Source organism: Amblyraja radiata, chromosome 5 (assembly GCF_010909765.2).
Source record: "Amblyraja radiata isolate CabotCenter1 chromosome 5, sAmbRad1.1.pri, whole genome shotgun sequence".
Lineage (NCBI taxonomy): Eukaryota > Metazoa > Chordata > Chondrichthyes > Rajiformes > Rajidae > Amblyraja > Amblyraja radiata.
In genome coordinates, this window is record NC_045960.1 from 16,596,549 (window position 1) to 16,618,089 (window position 21,541).

Genomic DNA, 21,541 nt, shown 5'->3' on the forward strand with positions numbered 1-21,541 from the left:
CCTCCACAGCATCCATCGGCCTACCGACAAGCCTGACCGACCGACTGACTGACTGACTGACTGACTGACCCTAACCCAAACCCTAGCTGTACATTTGTTATTTAACATTTTTATTTTACAGTTCACATTATAACTTTATAAAGATAAATCAATTGAGAAACAAAATGAACAGCAAGGTGAGCATTACCTTTATTTCTCGGAAACCTTGTTATTGTTTTGATGTAATGAGGAGGCAGCCATGATCCCAGGGTTCTCGCTGCCTAGCGACCATAAAACAAGGCACGGATTTGGCCAAATTGCGTTTGACCTCAATGTCAAACGTGCATTGATTGGGCAATTACTACTCGGAAAATTTGAGGTTTTTCTTATATTTCTTAAAAATGTGCAGGTTTTGGGCTTGACGGTTTTCAGGTATGGTTTCTATAATATTTTTACACAATATGTTAAAAATGTAGGTAGTTCTGCGAGTTGGGTCACGAACCTGAACAAAAAAGCTCCTCGGCCCACAGCTTACAAAGTGGACTCAGTGGGTCGATGGTCCTTGCTGTATCTGTAAGCTAAAGTAAAATGGCGGGCAGTAACCGAGTGGAGTTCACAACTCATTTCAGTGCATTGATAGGAATGTGATCGTCTTTTGCAGGAAAGGACGCAGCTGCCGGACGGCGGAGCTCACCGAAGCAGACTGCAGCCGAGGTGTCGGTCACAAAAGTGAACCCATATTCAGTTATAGATATCAGGCCATTGCAGGGGGCTGAGCAAGTGGAGCTCTCAGGAGCAGAACACGGCTGCCAGGAGGACAAGACAACGGGCCACTTGCCGTCTCCGGGATATTGTGTACCAGTTCCCTGTGGGTATGCTGTGCCATCCAATGTACCAATGCTGATCCCGACATATACGGCACCCGTCACTTTAATAAGGAATATTTCGGTCGACGAGGAAGGTGAGGCATCTACCTTGTTAAAACAGAAATTGACAGGAAGGTTTGTTAACTGTGTTTAACTATTTTCCTGTTCGTCGGAACGTCAGATGTTTTACAAAGGGGAAGGATTAATTGAGCATGCTGATTTTGTCCAGCCTTTACCGGGCAACCCGTGATGCTTTCTCAGAGTGATATGTGGCCGTGTATGAATGAACGCTGAGCTGGGAGTGTCAGAAAGCAGCTTCTGAGGCTGGAAATTCACCAAGATTCAGAGAGTAAGACCGACGTGAGCTGTCGCCATTTGAGCCACAACCTTCAAACCAGTTCCTGCAAAACACACCCTCTACTCCACCGTTCAATCATAACTGATCTATCTTTCCTTCTCAACCCCATTCTGCCTTCTCCCCGTAACCCCTGACACTCATACTAATCAAGAATCTGCCAATCTCCGCTTTAAAAATATCCATTGACTTGGCCTCCACAGCCATTTATGGCAATGAATTCCACAGACTCACCACCCTCTGACTAAAGAAATCCCTCCTCATCTCCTTTCCGAAGTTACGTCCTTTTATTCTGAGGCACTGGCCTCTGGTCCTAGATTCTCCCACTAGTGGAAAAATCCTCTCCGCATTCACTCCTTACAGACCTTTCACTATTCGGTAAGTTTCAATGAGGTCTACCCCTCATCCTGTGGTATGTGTGATGCAGGGTGGTGAATCTGTGGAATTCATTGCAGCAGACGGCTGTGGAGGCCAAGTCTTTGGGTATTTTAAAAGTGGAGATTGATTCTTGATTAGAAAGGGTGTCAAAGGTTACAGGGAGAAGACAGCAGAATGGGGTTGAGAGGGAAAGATAGATCAGCCATAAATCAGCCCTGATTGAATTGCACAGTAGTCTATGGGCCGAATGGCCAAATTCTGCTCCTATTTCTTATGATCTTATGATGCTGGGTGAATATTTTCAGATCGTACGTGGGGAAATTAGAAAGCCTACTACCCTAAGTGAGAGAGAGCCTAGTAAATTTGGCAGCCTAGGATTACAGGTTCTTAGATAAAGAAAAGAATGTTTGAATGACCAAGTCATAGAATATTACTAGGCAAGTTCAAGTAAACTGGATTAGTGCACACAGATACTTGATGGTCAGACGATAGACACAAAAACTGGAGAACTCAGCGGGTCAGGTAGCATCTCTGGAGAAAAGGAATCGGTGACGTTTTGGTTCGAGGCCTTTCTTCAGACTGAGAATCAGGGGAGCAGGAACCGAGAGATATGACAACGTACATAGAATAAATGAATGAAAGATATGCAAAAAGACAAATCAAAGCCAGCAACAATGATCAATAAATGGTTCATTGTTGGTTGTGGGGAAGGTGATAACAAGTGATACAGTGAAACTCAGCAGGAGGACAGTGAAACTAGTACGACCACTAGGGTGGGGGAGTGACCCCAAAGATCCAGAGAGAGAGGGGATACAAGGGTTACTTGAAGTTAGAGAAATCAATATTCATACCGCTGTGTTGTAAGCTGCCCAAGCGAAATATTATGTGCGGTTCCTCCAGTGGTCAGCATGGACATGATGGGCAGAAGAACCTGTTTCTGCGCTGTGTGACTACTGCATGTTTTCATTGCTTTTATTATTTCCTGTATGTTCACAGGTGTATTTCAAAGTGAAGAATTTCAAGGCAGTCCTACTCCATCAAGCACTCAACAGGCCAAGTATGTTCGTCCATTTTACATTCACGTCTGGGGAATTTATCACTGTTGAATTTTTGCAGGTGGGGGGGGGGGGGGGGGGGAGGAGGATGTTATTAGTTTTAGTTATTTTTTGGCTCTTGTTTCCAGGGTGTATGTGTTTTTTGTGCTACTCTGCAAATTTATATCTACAAGGCCAATTAAGTGGCAAACTCTGACTGCTAATTAAATACGGACTCGCTTTATTCACGGCTATTCAGGCAAGAGAATGCGAACATTGCTTTGTCATGCAAAAACTTAAGTTGGAGCATTTTAGCCTGCTGTATTCTTCCACAGATTTGTTTAGTGATTCCTTACATTCTTTAATTTATTCCTTCATAATATTAGTAGTTAGAGTTTCCCACTTACATGGTCTTGACCAATTATCTTCATTCGATGGCTTTGCAATTTTTAGTGCCTTCTATTTTGTGTCATTATAGTGAAGATTACCTGGCTTTTGAAACTGGAAACGCCATTACCAAATGGGCATCGGATCCAGTGAACACGGCATGGTTGGAGGGTAGGTTCCAGTTATATATACAGTAAACCCTCGTTATAATGCACCATAGTGGGGGAGATGGTGTCTGTTATTGCCGATTACTGCTATAACCGAGTTAAGGATTCGCTCCAAGAGGGGTAAAGTTTAAAGATTTTGGGGGGGGGCAAATTTTTTGCACAGAGAGTGACAGGTGCTTGGAGCATGTTGCCAGGGGCGGTGGTGGAGGCAGATACTATAGTGAAATTTAAGAAGCTTTTAGATAGGCCCTTGGATATGCAGGGAATAGAGGCATATGGATCATGTGCAGGCAGGTGGCATCATGTTCGGCACAGACATTTTGGGCTGAAGGGCCTGCTCCTATACCATAGTTTTCTATGTTCATAACTTCATGTCATAGGAGCAGAATTAAGCCATTAGGCCCATTGAATCTACTCCATCATTCAATCATGGCTGATCTATTTTTCCCTCTCAATCCCATTCTCCTGCCTTCTCCCTGTAATCCTCAACACCGCTACTAATCATAAATCTGTCAATCTCCGTCCTAAAAATGGCGGCCTCCACAGCTGTCCTTGGTAATGAATTCCACAGATTCACCACCCTCTGGCTAAAGAAATTCCTCCCCATCGTTCTAAAGGTACGAATGTTCAAAATGTTTTGACCAAATTTGTTGAACGTGCCCTCTGGTTGAATTTCCCCAGTGCTTTTACCATTTGGTTGCCCTTTGGTTCTAGACTAGACCCAAGCCCCATGGCCTGGTCCTGTTCTATGCTGGAACAATGTTCAGTAAAAAGACTTGCAACATAATGGATTAGTGACAGGCAGTTTATTTATGGACAGTGATAATGCAGAGCCAGTTTAATCAAGATTGTAAAACGGTACAAATGCTACCTGATTATGTTTTGCCTCTCAGGTCAGGATGAAGTGATTTACGATGATGTGCCAAGAGAGAATTCAGATGCATCAGCAACAGGCAAGTGCTGACTAATGTGCTTTGATTGCTTTCTGCATGGGCAGTTCACAGTGACCCACAATTAACCTCCCCCTGGCCGCAATATATACCGCCACATAAATCAAGTAAAAGGATGTGAAAGTGTGTTGTTTTTACTGCTGTACTCTGAGATAGGAAAAAAAAGAATCATTTATCGCATTATCAATTGATTGAAAGATACAGCGTGCAAACAGGCCCTTCAGCCTACTGGGGCCACTCCAACCATCGTTCACACATTCACACCAATTATACATTATCCCACTTTTGCATTCAATTTACAAAGACCAAACAAACTCTGCACGTGTAAGAATGAACTGCAGATGCTGGTTTAAACCGAAGATAGACACAAAATGCTGGAATACCTCAGCGGGATAGGCGACATCTCTGGTGAGAAGGAATGGGTGACGTTCGGGTCGAGACCCTTCTCTATCAAACTCTGCACGTGTTTGGGATGTGGAAGGAAGCAGGAGCACCCAGAGAAAATCACACGGTCACAGTGAGAACATGCAATCTCCACACCGACAGCAGCCAGGGTCAATGTGGAACCCAGGTCTTTAGTACTGTCAGACAGCAGCTCTACCAGATGCGCTGTTGTGCCATCTCTCCAGTCCAAATCATGCAGCATGGAAACAGGCCTTTTACCCGACTTCTCCGTGGTAAGCAAGGTGCCAAACTAAGCACATTCGACCTATTACGTTCTGCTCATATCCCTCTGAACCTCTACCACTTTGTTTGGCAGCTCGCTCCACACACCCACCACCATCAGCTGCCCCTATGCCACTGCCAGTCTCACCAACGATTGTAACATCTAATGCAACTGCTTACAAGGTGACTAATGTATATTTTGAAAATCTAAACTTCAGCACATGCAGTATAGTTATAAATAGTTTTGGCTGAACCAGAGATACGCACATCCACTACATGTACAGAAGTTTATTCTTTGATTATGTTCAGCCAATTAACGTGAGTCTTCCATTTTTGTCACAATGATGTTTCAATTTAATAGACTCCCCTGCCTGGCTTCTCCCTCCCTCGCCTGGCCTCTTGCTACCTCACCTTCTCCCTCACCCACCTTCTCTCTCCCTTACCACTGCCCACCCTCTCTCTCCCTCGCCCACCCTCCCTCTCCCTCTCCCACATCCTCCTTGCCCACCCTTTCTCTCCTTTGTTCTTTCCTATCCTCTCCCTTGCCCACCTCTCTCCCTTACTCCCGCCCACCCTTCTTCCCCCATCCACCTTCTCTCTCTCCTGCCCACCCCCTCTCACTCCCTTGCCCACCCGCTCCCTACCTTGCTCTCATCCACCCTCTCTCCCCTGCACACCTTCTCTCTCCCACCCACACTCTCTCTCTCTCACCCTCACCCACCCTTGTTGGACAATCATGAGCACGGTTTGGAATGCCTGCACTTGTTTTTCAGATCCAGAGGAGCTGATCTATGACGACGTGGAACATGGAGACGAAGCGGCAACAAGTTCTCTTGATTATGGTTGGAGCTCCAGTGAGTTTGAAAGCTACGAAGAGCAGAGTGATGGCGAGTCCAAAACGGAAAATGGAATTCCCAATTCGTTTCTCCAAGGCAAATCGCACAAGAGTAAGATCCATGTACGTGCTATTTACTCTCTCTCTTTGCCTTTAAGATTTGAATCCTTAAAGGGAAAAGAGCCCTGAAGAACACTGAGTAAAAAGCAAAGTGCCTGTGGAACTCAATGGGTCAGGCAGCATCTGTGGAGGGAAATGGACAGGTGACATTCCAGGTCGGGATCCTTCTTCACACTGATCTGATAAAGGGTCCTGACCCTATTCAGTTTGAAGAAGAGTCCTGACTTGGAAGTGCTGTCCATCCATTACCCTCCTCAGATGCTACCTGAACTGCTGAGTTCCTGCAGCATTTGTATTTTTACTCTAGATTCCAGATCTGCAGTTTCTCAAGTTTCTTATTGAAGAACATTCCAATTTTTTAAAGAAGGAAGCAGTTGAGAATGGTAATTGTACTTTAATGGAAATGATGATGGTAGTTTATGTACTGAGGTATATGAAATTCATTTTTGTATACAATTCAGTACAAGTATCACTATACATAAGTACATTGATACATCTTTAGATAAGCATCTCAGATACAGTACAAATGTATAGTAATAGTACACGGAGACAGTATACGACGTCAGGACGGGACCTTTCTTCAGACCTGAAACTAGTAGGTCAGTCCCGACCTGAAACCTCACCTTTCCATTCCCTCCACAGATGCTGCCTGGCCTGCTGAGTTCCTCCAGCTTTATGTGTTTTGCTCAAGATTCTAATATTTGCAGTCTCTTGTGTCTCCCTGGTGGTCACTGATGGTCTCTGCTGGAGACACAAGATACTGCTGAAGCGGGAACCTTGAGCAATAGAACAAAATGTGGTGGAACTCAACGGGTCAGGCAGCTGTGAGGGAAATGGACAGATGACGTTCTTGAGTCGACCCGAAGCATCGCCTGTACATTTTCATCACAGGTTTTAAGGTGAGTGGATCAAAGTTTAAAGGAGATGTGCGCGGCAAGTTTTTTTACACAGGGCAGTGAGTGCCTGGAACGCGGTGCCAGGGATGGTGGTGGAGGCAGATACGGTATTGGCATCTATGAGACTTTTGAATGGTCTTCTGGAAATGCAGGGAATGGAGGGATATGGATTGAATTCATATAAGAGATGGTCTTGGCATCATGTTTGGCACAGACATTGTGAGCCGAAGGGCCTGTTTTTAGTTTTAGTTTTAGAGATACAGCATGGAATCAGGCCCTTCGGCTGATCCAGTCTGTGCTGACCAACAATCACCCCATATACTAGTTCTATCCCACTTCTCTAAGGGTAATTTACAAAAACCAAATTAACCTACCAACCCGCACGTCTTTAGAATGTGGGATGAAACCGGAGCACCCGGAGAAAACCCACGTGCTCACAGGGAGAACGTACAAACTCCGTACAGACAACACCCGTAGTCAGGATCGAACCTGGATCTCTGGCTCTGTAGGGCAGCAACTCTAGCGCTGCGTCACCGTGTTGCCCATTCTTGAGCTGCACTGTGCTATGTCATAGATGCTGCCTGAGACACTGTATTTCTCCAGCAGTTTATTTTAAAATTCAAATATAGCAACAACATTGAAGTTTTGCATTACGACCAATGAGTCCATTACTCAGGAGACGGACTGTACCCGCTGTCAGCAACCACCGGCTGGGTGCGGCTGAACTTCTCTTTAATCAGCTGGATTCGCAGCTAAAAAACGATAGTTAAAAAAAACAACCAAATGCCTACTCAGTGGACTGGTGGGAGTGATCGCTTAAGTTTGGCCGCATTTCCCAGCCAAACCCAGACTTAGTAAATGTCCTTATACGGTGATATCTATGCAGTGTAATATTTTTAGATTCAAAGTTGTAAAGCTGTTAAGTTATTATCCCAGACTGTCACCAAGACATTGTGCATTAAGATATTACTGGGTCTTGTTGCCCAGTTTAACCATGACCGTAAATTGATTTGATCAGTCAAAGATTACATGTGGCAAACACTGCAGCCAATTTTGACACAGTCAGTGATGGTGACAATAACCAGATCATTTGTCTGCCATCTCACATGAGGTATGAATATTGACCAAGCCACCAGGATTAACTCCCTGCCCTTCTCAGAAGAGCATTATGAAATTGTTCAGTATCCGCTCAAATAGGAAGATTGAACATGAATTAACATCTCATTTGAAATCCCCCCTCCCTCCCTCCATCTCCCACCCTCTCCTCCCTCTCCCATCTTCTCCTTCTCCCTCTCCCTCCCTCTCCCTCACCCTCCCTCTCCCACTCCCTTCCTCTCCCCCCTTTCTCTCCCTCTCCCCTCCCTTTCCCCCTCCCGGTCTCCGTCCCTCTCTGTGCCCCTGTCCTCCTGCCCTCTCCCTCCCACGCCCTCACTCCCCTTGTGTTGCTGCAAGTAAGAATTTCATTGTTCCTTTTAAGGACATGTATGATTATAAAACACTCTTGACTCTCCCCCTCCCCCTTTCTTCCTCCCATCGCTCTCTCTCTCTCTTTCCGTCTACCTCCCCCTGCCTCCACTTCACTCCCTTCCTCTGCCTTCCCTCTCTACCCTCCACCTCTTTCTCCTCCATCCTCTCTTTTCCTTTCCTCTTTGAAGTCTCGTCAAGAGTGTTTTATTGTCATATGTTCCAAAACGGAACAATTAAATTCTTGCTTGCAGCAGAACACTGATATCTACCCTCTCTCTTCCATCCACACCCTCTCTTCCCTCCATTCCCTTCTCCACCATTTCTCTCTCTCCATCTCTTTCACTCCTCATCTGCAACCTCGCTCTACCCTTCTCTATCCTCCACCCTCACATCTGCTACTACTGACCTAAACAAGACATGTAAACGTAGACACTGGAGATTATTTTCACATAGTTCAGTATTACACCAGTTCGACAGTCAAAAGTTTTATCCTCTTTGCTATCACGATGGATGTGGCTGAACGCGTTATGTTTCTTTGATCTAGCTTTCCCAAGACATAAGTCGATTAAAAGAGCATTACGAGAAGAAGATGAAGGAATTGGCAAATGCTGTTGGAAGTGTGGAACTGCAGCAACTGAAGCAGAAACAGGAGCGGAAGGTACTTCCTTGTGCGGGAGTGCAGTGTTGGGACAGAGTGCTTGCTTGTAACCTTGCTATCTCTGACGAGCCTTTTCAGGAATAAAACTGGAACCTTTCCAAACTTGATCAGGCTTTTCCAAAACTGACATTTTAGAGACTTGTTTTCTGAGCTGATTGCTTGAAGGAATTTTCTTCATTTCTGACCAGGGACTTAATTTGCTCTATGTCACAGTGCCCATTGTACAGTGCCCTCCATAATGTTTGGGACAAAGAACTACCATTTATTTATTTGCCTCTGTACTCCACAATTTGAGATTTGTAATAGCAAAAATCACATGTGGTTAAAGTGCACATTGTCAGATTTTAATAAAGGCCATTTTTATACATTTTGGTTTCACCATGTAGAAATTACAGCAGTGTTTATACATAGTCCCCCCATTTCAGGGCACCATAATGTTTGGGACACATGGCTTCACAGGTGTTTGTAATTGCTCAGGTGTGTTTAATTGCCCCCTTTCATTGATGATACAACTGCTGATGGTAGTAGCATAATTAATTCTGAAGTGTATTCAGAATGTACACTTTAACCACATGTGATTTTTTCTATTACAAATCTCAAATTGTGGCGTACAGAGGCAAATAAATAAATGATTGGTTCTTCTGAATGGATGGAATTTCACATTTCTAAAACTCCGCTGTGAATTCCACAAATTCCTCTTATTGTTTGGATACACACTGTAGGGTATTTGTGCTCTTATTTGTGTAACTAGATGAACACTGGGGAGTCAGTCAGGTGCACAATTACATAACCAAATTCCATCTTGGAATTTCAAGTCTAGTTCAAAACCTGATGATTTTTTTCTCAGTAAAGTATATCAGCAATTTAGTTTAGATTAGTTTATTGTCAAGTGCACCGAGTGAGAGGCTTTTTTGTTGCGTGCTATCCAGTCAGCGGAAAGACCAGACACAATTACAATCAAGCCTTCCACAGTGTACAGATACAGGATAAAGGGAGTAGCGTTTAACGTGCAAGATAAAGTCCAGAAAAGTTAGATTTAAGTGTAAAATGTGTGTCAGGCTTTAGCTGATAGTCTTCCTAATTATAAATTAAACAGTACAAAATTATTGTCTCAGTTGTGAAGAAGACATAGGGGGGTAACAAAGGGAAAATAGATAGTTTCAGTGAGTGGGCAAAGATCTGGCAAGGAGAAATATAACGTGGGATAATTTGGCATTGGCTACTTTGACAAGAAAAATAAACGAAGAAACACATTACCCAGACGGGGAGAGATCATTAAGATGGGGAGGGATAAAAGGAACCCAAGTGCATGAATTATACAAAGGAGAGTGCAAATATAGCATGTAATTAGGAAAATTTACAAACTGCTCTTGTTTCCTCCGAGGGGAATTGAATAATCAAGTGGCACAGTGGTGCCTTATCGTGCCAGAGACCCGGGTTCTATCCCGACCTCGGGTGCTGTCTGTGTGGAGTTTGCACGGCCTCCCCATGACCATTTTCCCCTGGGTGCTCCGGTTTCCAGGTTGGTAGATTTATTGGCCAGCTGTAAGTCACCCTTTAGTTTAGGTAAGCGGCAAAAAAGTTTATTTTAGTTTACTTAGTTTGGAGTTACAGCATGGAAACAGACCCTTCGGCCCACCAAGTCTCGCGACCCCGGACACTAGCACTATCCTACACACACTGGCAATTTTACCGAAGCCAATTAACCTACAAACCTCTACGTCTTTGGAATGTGGGAGGAAATCAGAGCTCCCGTGGAAAATCTATACAGGTCATGGGGAGAACGTACAAACAGACAGCACCTGTAGTCAGTGTCGAACCCAGTGTCTCTGGTGCGGTAAGGCAGCATCAGTACCGCTGCACTGCTGTGCCACCCTTGAGTTGATGGAGATGTGGGAAAGAATGTTGATGGGTATGTTATGATGTGACTGATGTGATGCTTTGCTGGAAGATGGCAATAATTTAACAAGCCAAGTGCCACCTAATTTCTCATATGTGCTATGATAATACTCTGCACATTTAACATACGTTTAACCTTTAGTGTGGGAGGCAAACTGTACTGTAACTTCTGTATACAGCAGTAGGTCATGTTATCAACTAGTCAAGAATTGATCACAGGAACTATCTCTGTCATAAACCATTTTATCAGCTGCATATGTATTATTATTTTCCTTAAATCTTCCTCAATACTAATAATAGTGGTGCAGGCAGTTGACCATGTCCCTCCATGATGAATCAGCATTGAATGCAGCAGGTAAAAACATGGAAACACTAGAAACTACATATGCTGGAATTTTGAGCAAAACACAAACTGCTGGGGGAACTCAGTGGGTGAGGCAGCATCTGTGGAGGGAATGGACTGATGGCATTTTGCTTTGAGACCCTTCTTCACACTGCCAGGAAGCTAGAAAAGAAAGATTGGGGCAGGATTGGCAAGTGATATATGGATACAGGTGAGGTCGGCTTGAGTGGCAATGGGTGAAGTAAGTGACAAAGGCAACAGGTAAAAAGGATGTCACATGAGGAGAGAAGAGGAGTGAAATGTAAAGCCAGAGGGAGGGATGAAGGTGGAAAATGATAGGGGAAGGGGAACGAGGGGGATAAAAGAGAAATGATGGACTCAGGATGGGAGATGAGTGTTCTAAGGAGAGGGAAAGAGTAGGGTGACTGAGGGTGCATTGAGTTTGGGAGATGGTGGGAGAAGGGGATGGCACAGTGACACAATGTTAAAGTTGCTGCCTCACAGTGCCAGAGACATGGGTTTGACCTTGACTATAGGTGCTGTCTGTATAGATTCTGTATGTTCTCCCTGTGACTGTGCAGGTTTTCTCCGGGTGCTCCAGTTTCTTCTGACACTCCAAAGACGTACAGGTCTGTAGGTTAATCAACTTCGGTAAGAAAATTGTAAATTGTTCCTGATGTGTAGGATAGTGTCAGTGTACGGGGTGATCGCTGGTCGGTGTCGAATCGGTGGATCGAAGGGCTTGTCTCCGCGTTGTATCTCTGAAATCTAAAGTCTAAATGGATGTTCATTTGGGTTGGGTAGAAATGGATTGTGTTGGACCTTTTTTATTCCCTGCCATTCAGAAGCAGAAAACCAGGTGTTACGGACACCAGGCCCATTTAAACTATGCCAAATGAGGAACATGACCAGTTGTTTCCTGTAATGAGTCACCCTTGCTACCCAATGTAACTTCTGCCTCAGGGCTGCATGTGACAATGTCACTGCGCGTGGCTACTTTGGGAGCATTGCCAGTGACTTTAGAGGTTAGAGATACTAACCCCGAACTAAACGTGTTTCAAAAGAACTTACTTAATTACGGGCTAATAATGGGGAAAAAGCTTATACTCAAATTTTGGAAAAATGCTCCAATACCAACAATAAAAATGTGGATTTCAAACATGTTCGAAACACTACACCTGGAAGAGATGAGACTCCTCCTAGCAGGCAAAGCAGACCACTTCCAAAAGAAGTGGTCTGCATTTATGGAACTATTACAAGCATAAGGTGCAATAGTAATTTAAAATATAAATGGTACCAGGATCTGGTAACGGGGGGTATAAATTTAAAAAAAAACACGGTATATCCTTTTTTGCGGAGTTTTGTGTTATAATAGAGCGATTGTTTTTCCTTTTTTTTCTTTTCTTTCTAGGGTCTATTTCCTTTCTTTACTTCCTTCTCTAACTTCTTCCCTAAGGGGCTTTCTTTTCCCAACACTTTCCTGCACCATCACGATTCTTGCTCACTTTCCTTACTTCTTTTATTTCTACCTTTTTTAAAGCTCGAAAAACGAAGTGGTACAACAAATGTAATAAGATATATGTGAGGTGTATTACTGTAATTTACTGTACTTCTAATTAAAAAAAAAAAAGAGAAAAAAAAAGAGATACAGCGCAGAAACAGGCCCTTCGCCCAGTTCACTGATTATCCTACATACTAGGGACAATTTACAATTTTTACCGAAGCCAAACTTAACCTACAAACCTGCACGTCTTTGGAATGCGGGGGAAACGGAAGCACCCGGAGAAAATCCATGTGGTCTTGGGGAGAACGTACAAACTCCGTACAGACAGTACCCATAGCCAGGTTCGAGCCTGGGTCTCTGGCGCTGTGACACAGCAACTCTACCGCTGCACCACTGTGCCGCATCCTGCAGTGGGGCACGCTGTTGTGGTAATTCAAGTTAGCCCATCTCACAGTCTGCAACTCCACAACCATGAGATTCCTCTACACCCCCCCAGCATTGCTGTTGAACTCTCCGCCCATGTCATTAAGTGCTGCTTTCCTCACTGGCCTTCTCCAGGTTCTCCATCACAAGATGCCGTGCCCACCACTAGCACCCTCTACTTATTCCCCAAAATTCCTCTGCTGACCTGGGCTAACAACATTTAAAAGATATTTGACAGATATGTGGATAGTAAAGGTTTAGAGGGATATGGGCCAAATACAGGCAGGTGGGACTTGTGTGGATGGGGCATGTTGGTCAGTATGGGCAAGTTGGACCAAACGGCCTGTTACCATGCTGTTGTCCTCATACCCATCCCGAAACCGGCTCCAATGCCCCACAGACCCAACTGCTTGAAGTACAGCACCAGGGGGGCTTATCTTCTGATTAGAACATGTAACAGAATTGGCCAATTGTCACAAGTCTCGCATTTCAGTGGCAACTTAATTTAGTTTAGAGATACAGGGTGGTCCACCGAGTCTGACCAACAATCACACGTACACAAGTTCTGTCCTATGCAATGGAGTCAATTTACAGAAGCCAATTAACGTACAAACATCCATGTCTTTGGAGAGTGGAAGGAAACTGGAGCACCAGTAGCAAACCCACGCGGTCACAAAGAGAACGTACAAACTCCATACAGACAGCACCCATAGGGTACACAAAATTGCTGGAGGAACTCAGCGGGTGCAGCAGCATCTATGGAGCGAAGGAAATAGGCGACGTTTCGGGCCGAAACCCTTCTTCAGACTCTGAAGAAGGGTTTCGGCCCGAAACGTCGCCTATTTCCTTCGCTCCATAGATGCTGCTGCACCCGCTGAGTTCCTCCAGCAATTTTGTGTACCTTCGATATTCCAGCATCTGCAGTTCCCTTTTGAACACGACAGCACCCATAGTCAGGATCGAACGTGAGGCTCTGGCACTGAAAGTAGGTATGTTGCAAAGCGTACCTGAAGCGTCGCTGAAAATCTGTCGCTGCGAGTGTGCGTGATTTTGGCGCCGTTTAGAGGGGGGCGGGTTTAAAACGCGATTTTCTCTAGGCTGTTCAAATCGAAGATGTTCAGCCTAGTTAATTATTAACGAAAAATCGCTGGAAGACCCCGTCGCAAAAGCTATTATTAGTTTTAAAGGCCTTGTAAAATAATTATAGTAGTTTAAAAATCAATCTCTAAACCCGCGACTGCCAGCAACCGCAGGGTCTCATAAAGCAAATAATTGAAGGTAGGCTGTATATTTTTACATTAAAAAGGGCTTCTAAAGATCCCTTTATACAAAGTTTAATATTGCGAGTAGCTCATTTTGGGCCTATTATATCCCGCAGTATTTTTCTGGGCATTTGAGGGCACAAATCTACCGCAATGTGAACGTTCTAAACCAGCGCGTTCACAGGATCCTACTAGAAAGCTGATTTAAATGGGCATTTATTTACAGCAATTGAACACTAAATTCCTTCCATTTGGTCTATAAATTAATGTAAATGAGATTTAAAAATCATGTTTTATTGTGAATTATTTGTGAATATTATTTGGACATTTAGGCTATTTAAAAATGTTAATCATTTATTAAGAAATGGATAGATGTTTAGATCTAGTAATTGAAGTCTGAAATTAGCTACAATTAGGTAACTAACTAATTATATGCTTTAATTTCAGGTCATCCAAGTAAGATTATTTTATATTTGTTTCAGAATGCTTCAATCTATGATAACTGAAAATTTCATTCAGTTTTCTTAATTTTTAAGAAAGTTATGGGCTTTTGACTGTTCACGATCACAGCTTTTTTGTTATGTCCATAGAAAATCAATAGGGAACAAGATGCTCATTTCCCAGTATGAAAATGGCCATAACTTTTTAAATACTTGAGATATGAAAGTGAATTAGGTGTCAAATTAAACTTATTTTTATGCTTTATCTGATGGGATAAATTGCAGACTTGATTTTTAAAATCTCAAAATTTTGTAACATTGCTACTGAAAGGCAGCAACTCTACCGCTGTGCCATTGTGCCGCCCAACTTGCAATGTTCTGCCTCTTCCTATCATCAATATATTGTCAAGTTGAGTTTATTGTCATATTCATAAGTACTATGAGGTTGCAGGTATAATGAAAATCTTGAACAAAACACAAAAGTGCTGGAAAAACTCAGTGGGTCGGGCAGCATCTGCGGAGGGAATGAACAGATGATGTTTCAGGTCGGAACTTTTGGACTGATGGTAATAAGAGGGAGAAAGATGGAAGAGAGGTGGGAGTGGGACAAAGCTTGGCAAGTGACAGGTGGATACAGGTGAGGGTTTTTTTTTAATGTGTGGGAGTAAATGACATAAACCCTTCACTGTATCCACCTATCACTTGCCAGACTTTGTCCCACTCTCACCTCTTTTCCATCTTTCTCCCCCCCTACTACAATCAGCCTGAATAAGGGTCCCGATACAAACATTGCCTGTCCATTCACTCCATAGATGCTGCCTGATCCGCTGGGTTCCTCCAGCATTTTGTGTTTTGCTCAAGAACTTCAGTTTCTTGTGCTGGATCGGTGCCGGTCTGGTCGGTGGGGGCGCTGCGAGACGGCTGCCCTGCCAGCAGCATGTTCATCATTTCTACATTTTTGTTTTTTTTAGTGTCTCCATATGTGTGTTTTAATGTCTCTTGGTGTGTCTTGTGTGGGGGGGGGGGTGGGTGGTGAGCGGGAGCAAGGGGGAAACCGCTTTCGGTCGCCTCCTCCACGGAGAGGCAACTTTTTCCATGTCGCCTCTCTCACGGCCTAACACCATGGATTGGTGCGGCCATTCCCGGAGTCCGGCCCGGAGTTTCACCAGCGGTTTCACCAGATCTGCGGAGCTTCTATCCGCGGGCGCGGCGTCCGGAACCTGGGACCCCTCGCTAGGGATCGCTGGAGAAGAGCTCCGACTGCCGGCCCTCGGCCGATAACATACTGAAGCCGCGGTCTGCAGAGCTTCTAGGGCGCGGCGTGGTCTTACCATCCGGAGCGGGATCCCTCGACGGGGATCCCCGGAGATGAGCTGCGACCGCTGGGATCTCCGGTAGGGAAGTGCCGATTCGGGACTTACCGTCCCGACGAGAGGGCCTGTACATCTGGCCGCCCGCAACGGCGACTGCGGAGGTTTATGGCCCCAACCACGGGGGAACAATGGAGGAGGACTGACTGTACTTTGTGCCTTCCACAACAGTGAAGAATGCTGTGGTGGATGTTTGTGTTACTTTTTTATTCTGTATTATGCGTTCTTTTTTGATTGTACCGCTGCTGACAAAATTCATTTCACTGCACTTTATTGTGTATGTGATGAATAAAATTGATTGATTGATTGCAACAACATCACAGGCACATCGATACAGGAAACACATGAAAGTATACACACATAAATTATATATATGTAACACAACGAATTCCATAAAAGAGAGAAAACTGTGCATAAAGCAAAACATTAGTGCAAAAACAGAATTATATTAAAAAAGCTGAAGTCCATAACAGTGCACGTGGTGATCTGCAGTGTTCTGTTGTCAAGGTAGAGCTGGGGTTGAGCGGGTTGGTTCTACAACTTTATGGTTGAAAGAAAGTAGCTGTTCCTGAACCTGGTGGTGTGGGACTGGAACTGGAGCATCTGGAGAAAACGCACCTGTTCGCAGGGTGAATGTACAAACTCCGTAGAGACAGCACCCATAGTCAGGATCGAACACGGGTCTCTGGCACTTTAAGGCAGTAACTCGTCTATTGCTGTGCCACTCTGCCCCCCTCAGTGAAAATGAGAACAAAGTATTAAAAAATTAAAATAGCAAAATCTACACATGCTGAACCAAAGAATGGTCTGTCAACAACCCGTAAAGTATTTGTAAAGTTGTATGATGAATATTCATAAACAAATCCCTGCAAGGCTTGGTTTGAAGAGTCATAATTGCAGTTTTACTAATTTAACAAACCTGCAGATAAGTACCCACGGCAATAAACAAAACATGTTGCACCTTCTAATTAAATCAGAGTTCCCGTGTGAGAAACTGCATGACCTTGTTCACATTCATTCAATATCCTATAATTAGTGTTTGATTTATGTGAACACCGGTGAGATCAGACAACTTTTTGCCTTATCTCCGATGTTTTAAAATTGCTTTGTTTCCTTTTCTAGTTTAGTTTATTATTGTCAAGTGTACTGAGGTACAGTGAAAAGCTTTTTCCATTTTGTGCTATCCAGTCAGCAGGAAAACTATACATGATTACAATCAAGCCATCTACAGTGTACAGGATAAAGGGTATAACGTATGGTGCAAGTCCGATTAGAGATAGTTCAAAGGCTTCCAATGAGGTAGATAGTAGGTCGGGACAACACTCTAGCTGGTGAAAGGATGGTTCAGTTGCCTGATAATAGCTGGGAAGAAACTGTCCATGAATCTGGAATTATGCATTTTTAAACTTCTGTACATCTTGCCTATTGGGAGAGGGAGAAGAGAGATTGGCTGCTGTGAGATTAGTCCTTGATTATGCTGGTGGCCTTTCTGAGGCAGCATGAAATGTAGTTGGAGTCAATGGAAGGGAGGTTGGTCTGTGTGATAGTCTGGGCTGCGTCCACGACTCTCTGCAATTTCTTGTGGTCTTGTTTCCAAACCATGCCATGATGCATCCTGATAAAATGCTTTCTATGGCATATCTTCGATAGTCATTGCTTCGATGTGGCTAGTCCGGGACAAATTGCTGGTGATATTTACTCCTCAGAACTTGAAGCTATTGACGCCATTTCTGAAATCAATCACAATCTCCTTTGTTTAGCTGTCATTGAGGGAGAGATTGTTGTTTTGGCACGAGGTTACAAGGTTCTCAATCTCCTTCCTGACTCCGTTTCTTCATTGTTTTATATCCAGCCCACTACAGTGGTGTCTTCTGAACTGGTAAATTGAGTTGGATTGGAATTTGGCTGCACAGTCATGAATGTATAATGAGTATACTGGATCTGGATCTGGATGTAATACGCTGAAAAGCTCTAGATAGAGCATCACTCAGCACTATGATGGTGGTGGACGTACTAGTCGAGATGGAGATGCTTTTGGAGTGCATCTTTGTATGTGTTAATGTTTTGGAGATCTCTGATGCTGACTGGTAGGGTATTCCAATCCCTTGCTGTCGAAGAAAAACGAGTTAGAAAGTGCTAATGAAGTGCCGTGCGGAATGAAATAATTTCCAGGTTGGTAGCTTCTGGTTGACATGCCTATGGTTGCTTGGATTAACTGGATGTGGTCCTAAGGAGGGGGCTGAGAATACATCCTTGCAGGGCACCAGTGTTGTGGATTATTATAGAGAATGATTTGTCACCTATTCTCACTGATTGTGGTCTGTTGTTCTGTTGAGGATCCAGTTGCAGAGATAAGTGCTGACTTTATGTTTCATGAGTTTGGAGATGAACTAATTTGGGATGATGGCATTGAAAGCAGAGCTGTAGCCTATGAATAGCAGATGTCCTTCTTATCCAGGTGTTCCAGGGATTAATGTAAATCCAGAGAGATGGCATCAGGAGATTGACCTATTGTGGCGGGTAGGTAAACTGTAGTGGATCAAAGTTACTTGTCACGCTGGATTTAATGTGTTCCATAACCAACCTCTCAAAGCACTTCATGATGGTGGATGGCAAGGACACTGGACGGTAGATTCAATCCATTTTCTGTGAAACTTTCTTGATGTAAATGCGAAAGAGAGTTTCTCTCTCAGCTACAACTGATACAAAATATATTTTCAAGTGACTTTCATTGATGGAAGTCAAAAAGGCTTCTTGCTTCAAATGACCCCATACTTAGGCAGCCTGGTACAAGCTGCAAAGATAATTAATTGAGGCAGGTACAATGACAACATTTGATAGGACATTTGGACAGGTACATGAAAAAGAAAGTTCAGAGGGATATTGGCCAAACATGGGCAAATTGTGTTAACCTAGATGGAGCTATAGAGAGAGGATGTACAGGCTAAGACGTTATTCCTTGGAGCGCAGGCGCATGAGGGGTGATCTCATAGAGGTGTGTAAGATCATGAGAGGAATAGATAGGGCAAATACACATTGTTTACCCAGAGTAGGGGAATAGAGAACCAGGGCAACTTTTTCACACCGAGGGTACGAGGGCAATGGATATATGGAACGTGTTGCGACAGGAGATAGCTGAGGCAGGTACTATAACAACCTTTAAAAGACATTTGGACAGATACATGGATAGGATTGGTTTAGAGGGATATGGGCCAAAAGTGGGCAGGTGGGACTAACGTACGTCAGGTGTGTTGGTCAGCATGGGCAAGTTGGGCCAAAGGGTCTGTTTCCATAGCAGACAAAAAATGTTGGAGAAACTCAGCGGGTGAGGCAGCATCTATGGAGAGAAGAAATAGGCGACGTTTCGGGTCGAGACCCCTCTTCAGACTGACGTTTCAATGCTGTATTATTATGAACTGCATGGTAATATTTTGTACATTATAGTCTGTGATAAATGTGAGTCACATTGAATGTTTGTGGTGAGAGAGAGATGGTGAATGATCCCTTAAACTGTTAATTATATACCTTGCAATGGACGTCTGACAGTCACCAAACACACAAGCTTTGTATTTTTCTGTGTGGGCGTAACAACACCTCATTGTGGCACATTTATGTGGTGGGAACGCACAGAGTGGATTCTACACAAGGAGACACAAAGGTCTGTTGTTGGGGCAGTGAGCACCGGTCCAGTGTGTTGTGTGGCTGCAGTCTGCCATCTAATCTTTTACATCAGAGCTGCACCTTCAGATGCCCTGAACTGTTGAAACAAAATCACTGCACCAGCGCGCAGGCTTTCAGAATGCAACAGATCAAAGTGTGATTTTCTGTTCATTGACTTCATTTTGGAAGGGTAGAAAGTCTGCACTGTGTATAGGATCTAAAATAAGGTCAACCTTTCCACTTGGGCAGCTTACAACCCAGCGGTATGAACAAAATTCAAGTAACACCTGCATTTCCTTCCTCCCTCCCCCCCCCCCCCCCCCCCCCCCCCCCCCCCCCCCCCCCCCCTCTGTCCACCCCTCGGTCCATCCCTCCCCCACCCCCAGTCATCTTCATAGTTCCACTGTTCACATCCTTGCATCCCTCTCGTTAGCACATCTTCCCCAGCCAACAATGAGCCATTGTGGGCTCCACCCTTCCTGAGGTAATCTGTTACCGGCCCTGATTTGTTCTGGCTTTTTCTCGCCTCCAGTTTTTTCCTCCCCTTCCCTCCCATCCACCACTATCTTTCAGTCTGAAGACCCGAACCATCACCTATTCCTTTTCTGAGATGCTGCCTGATCCGCAGAGTTACTCCAGCATTTTGTGTCACTCAACCTATTTATAATTAGATGAAAAATCAGTCAGCAACAAAAGTTGAGGGAGTGAGTCTGAATGTTGATGATGATCCACTTACAGTGCATGAAATGTAACTTAAACTGTCTGATGTTGATTCACCTTTTAGTGTTCAACGCATGGAAATTTATTCTATAAACCAAAGGGCTAAAGTAACATACTATAGGGTCACAAGATTTCACATGAATATTCCGAGAATGGGGGAATTTGGAACACGAGCAGACAGAGAAGTTTAGATTACCTTGGCATTATATTCGGCAGGGACATTTTGGGCGGAAGGGCCTGTTTCTATGCTGTACTGTTTTATGTTCCATCCAGTATTGGCATAAAGCTGGGGATAAATGCACTCTGGATTAGCCCAAAGCTCATGGTGACCATACTCCAGCTGGAAAGCTCCAGTTCTCTCATGAATTAGTACCCATTACAGAGGCACGTGTTCACAATACTTTCCTCTCTTCTCCATAAACCATTTGGTATGTTAGATTTGTCCATTGGCTGTCGATATGGAATGAGTGAATCCACGACAACACAGTTAGTTCTCATTAGTTCTCACCCCGTACATGAAACAGCGACTCCAATAAAACATAAAAACATAGAAAATAGGTGCAGGAGTAGGCCATTTTGCCCTTCGAGCCAAAATCAATAACTGTAACTCCCAGAGCAAGCTTTACTTGACTTGGAATTAACCAGGTAATTTATTATTTGCTCATGGATTCCTGTTTCAATTATTGATGAGAAAAGATCTCCCTGTCAGAGTTATAGGTGGTATCTTCAACTCTCGTGTTTTAGTGTTTGGATGTAATTTCCATGTTCTTTCAACTGGCAACTTTTAGTTTAGTTTAGTTTAGAGATACAGTGTGGAAACAGCCCACTGAGTTCATGTTGACCAGCGATCACCCTGTACACTAGCATTATCCTAGGAACAATTTATAATTTTTACCAAAGACAATTAACCTACAAACCTGCACCTCTTTGGCGTGTGGGACAAAACCAGAGCACCCGGGGAAAACCCATGGGGTAACAGGGAGAACTTACAAACATACAGACAGCATCCGTCGTCAGGATCAAACCTAGGTCTCTGGCGCTGTCAGGCAGCTACTCTACTGCTGCGCCACCGTGCTGCCCCTCTGCGCCACCGTGCTGCCCCTCTGCGCCACCGTGCGGCCCCTAACTGGTTTAACTCTTTAACTGGCACATGGTTGGACAT

The 21,541-nt window shown here is 44.1% G+C and overlaps 1 protein-coding gene across 3 annotated transcripts in view; it reads left to right on the forward strand.

Annotated features, from left to right (window-relative positions):
- Positions 1–21,541, forward strand: part of arhgef10 (Rho guanine nucleotide exchange factor 10) — a 243,141-nt gene that overhangs the window by 98,610 nt on the left and 122,990 nt on the right. For 2 of the 3 annotated variants that reach the window (XM_033020671.1, XM_033020673.1), the window contains exons 4-9: positions 641–940; positions 2,575–2,635; positions 3,091–3,170; positions 4,060–4,119; positions 5,556–5,740; positions 8,645–8,758. In XM_033020671.1, the coding sequence (XP_032876562.1) occupies positions 641–940; positions 2,575–2,635; positions 3,091–3,170; positions 4,060–4,119; positions 5,556–5,740; positions 8,645–8,758 (800 nt within the window). Of the gene's footprint in view, positions 1–640; positions 941–2,574; positions 2,636–3,090; positions 3,171–4,059; positions 4,120–5,555; positions 5,741–8,644; positions 8,759–21,541 lie in introns of those variants that run through there. The other variant, XM_033020674.1, reaches the window with a different exon arrangement.